Source organism: Amphimedon queenslandica, unplaced genomic scaffold, assembly GCF_000090795.2.
Source record: "Amphimedon queenslandica unplaced genomic scaffold, v1.1 AMPQUscaffold_13370, whole genome shotgun sequence".
NCBI lineage: Eukaryota > Metazoa > Porifera > Demospongiae > Haplosclerida > Niphatidae > Amphimedon > Amphimedon queenslandica.
Genome location: NW_003546394.1, coordinates 50,544 through 51,830, shown reverse-complemented (window position 1 = coordinate 51,830; position 1,287 = coordinate 50,544). Strand labels below are relative to the sequence as shown.

Genomic DNA, 1,287 nt, shown 5'->3' with positions numbered 1-1,287 from the left:
CATTGAGGTCCATCCATCTGATGGTAAGTTGGGAATGTGTAACCCTATAGTGATAACTATAATGCCTTTTGTTTTTGGTAGATGAACTTGGTAAGTTGTTGGTACATGTATGTTTGTGTTGTACATTAAAAGCAAAAAATAATTGTATTTATAGCAGAAAAAGATGAAGTAAGGGTGAAAGAGACGAAAGGAGACAGAGGAGAGAGGACAGAGGAGAAGGGGGACAGAGACAAGGAGGAGGGTGGAGATAGTCAAAAGGAGAATGGTAAGATTAAAAGGTGAAACATACAACTATACATGACATTGTTTTTAATAGAATCAAACGGCTTAAGTAAGTTTATTTACATGTGTAATTGTGTGATAATTTTTGTTGTGAAGTAGCTATGAGAAGGACTATTAAGCTAAAAAGCAATTTTGCATTCAATTTTAGTTAGTTCTATTTACAACAAATAGGCAAGCAGAAAGAAGGAAGGCCCTTAGGTAATTAAACAATAGTTGAATTACTTGTACTTTAAATTCACATTTCTTAACTAAAGACTTGGAACAGTTCAGGCCTGCTCTCCGAAGTAAACTTAATTTTAAGTGTAAATTAAAGGCTTTATGCCATTGTAATTTAGGGCAGTTGGAACTCATTGAAGAGGGCAGGAGGGAGAGGATGGGGAGTAGTGAGGAGATGGGAGAAGAAACAGAGACAGGAGAAGAAACAGAGACAGGCGAGGAGACAGGGACAGGAGAAGAGAATGGGACAGGGACAGAGAGAGACAAAGGAAAAAAATTTAAAGTATCAAAAGAGCATTATTGAAATGAGTAATCACTAGAATTTTTCCTTTGCTTAGAAAAAGCGAAGGCAACACAGAGGAGGGTGGGGTAAACGTGGAAAGCGTGGAAGAGGAGGGAGAGGAGGAGGCCAAGGAGGGAGGGGAGGAGGCCAAGGAGGTAGAGGGGGAGGCCAAGGAGGTAGAGGGGGAGGCCAAGGAGGAACAGGAGGAGCCCCTCGCCCAACAGTAAGGAAAGGAACATAATGAAACATAAGAATAACAATAATCTTTTATAGGATTCATCAGCAAGTGCTAAAACTATAAATTATTTTAATGTTAAATGTAGGAACCTTAATTATAGTTCTAAATAAAATCTAAATAAAAATATTACCTGTAAACTCAAGCAGAAGCGATGTCTGGATGTAAATGACCCAGATGATGTTATTACAGTTCACAAAAAGGACTTTATTGGCACTAGAACACATAGCAATAACTCTACAACTTTTGTAATGAAATAACTTACTTGTAT

At 37.9% G+C, this 1,287-nt stretch overlaps 1 protein-coding gene and 1 long non-coding RNA gene across 4 annotated transcripts; both read left to right on the top strand.

Moving 5' to 3' along the window:
• Window positions 1-6: 6 nt before the first annotated feature.
• LOC109582623 (uncharacterized) lies at window positions 7-906 on the top strand. Of its 3 annotated transcripts, XM_019997467.1 has the most exons (6): window positions 7-265; window positions 317-331; window positions 382-408; window positions 454-480; window positions 537-566; window positions 618-905. In XM_019997467.1, the coding sequence occupies exons 3-6, from the start codon at window positions 384-386 to the stop codon at window positions 800-802; spliced, it is 267 nt and encodes an 88-aa protein (XP_019853026.1). In that variant the 5' UTR covers window positions 7-265; window positions 317-331; window positions 382-383; the 3' UTR covers window positions 803-905. The 3 variants fall into 3 exon arrangements, with proteins under 3 accessions (XP_019853026.1, XP_019853024.1, XP_019853025.1); XM_019997465.1 differs by having other exon boundaries at window positions 7-331; window positions 379-408; window positions 618-906; XM_019997466.1 differs by having other exon boundaries at window positions 7-331.
• Window positions 907-915: 9 nt separating this feature from the next.
• On the top strand, window positions 916-1,143 carry LOC109582624 (uncharacterized). Its single transcript, XR_002185166.1, has 2 exons — window positions 916-1,004; window positions 1,055-1,143. It is a non-coding gene; the product is annotated as an uncharacterized LOC109582624 (long non-coding RNA).
• Window positions 1,144-1,287: the final 144 nt, after the last annotated feature.

Bases quoted from the DNA above. Each gene is read 5' to 3' on its own strand.
- LOC109582623 (XM_019997465.1), top strand. From the start codon at position 298: ATGACATTGTTTTTAATAGAATCAAACGGCTTAA. The intron at 332-378 runs GTAAGTTTATTT...TTTGTTGTGAAG, and splicing joins AATAGAATCAAACGGCTTAA to TAGCTATGAGAAGGACTATT. The intron at 481-536 runs GTAATTAAACAA...TCTTAACTAAAG, and splicing joins GAAAGAAGGAAGGCCCTTAG to ACTTGGAACAGTTCAGGCCT.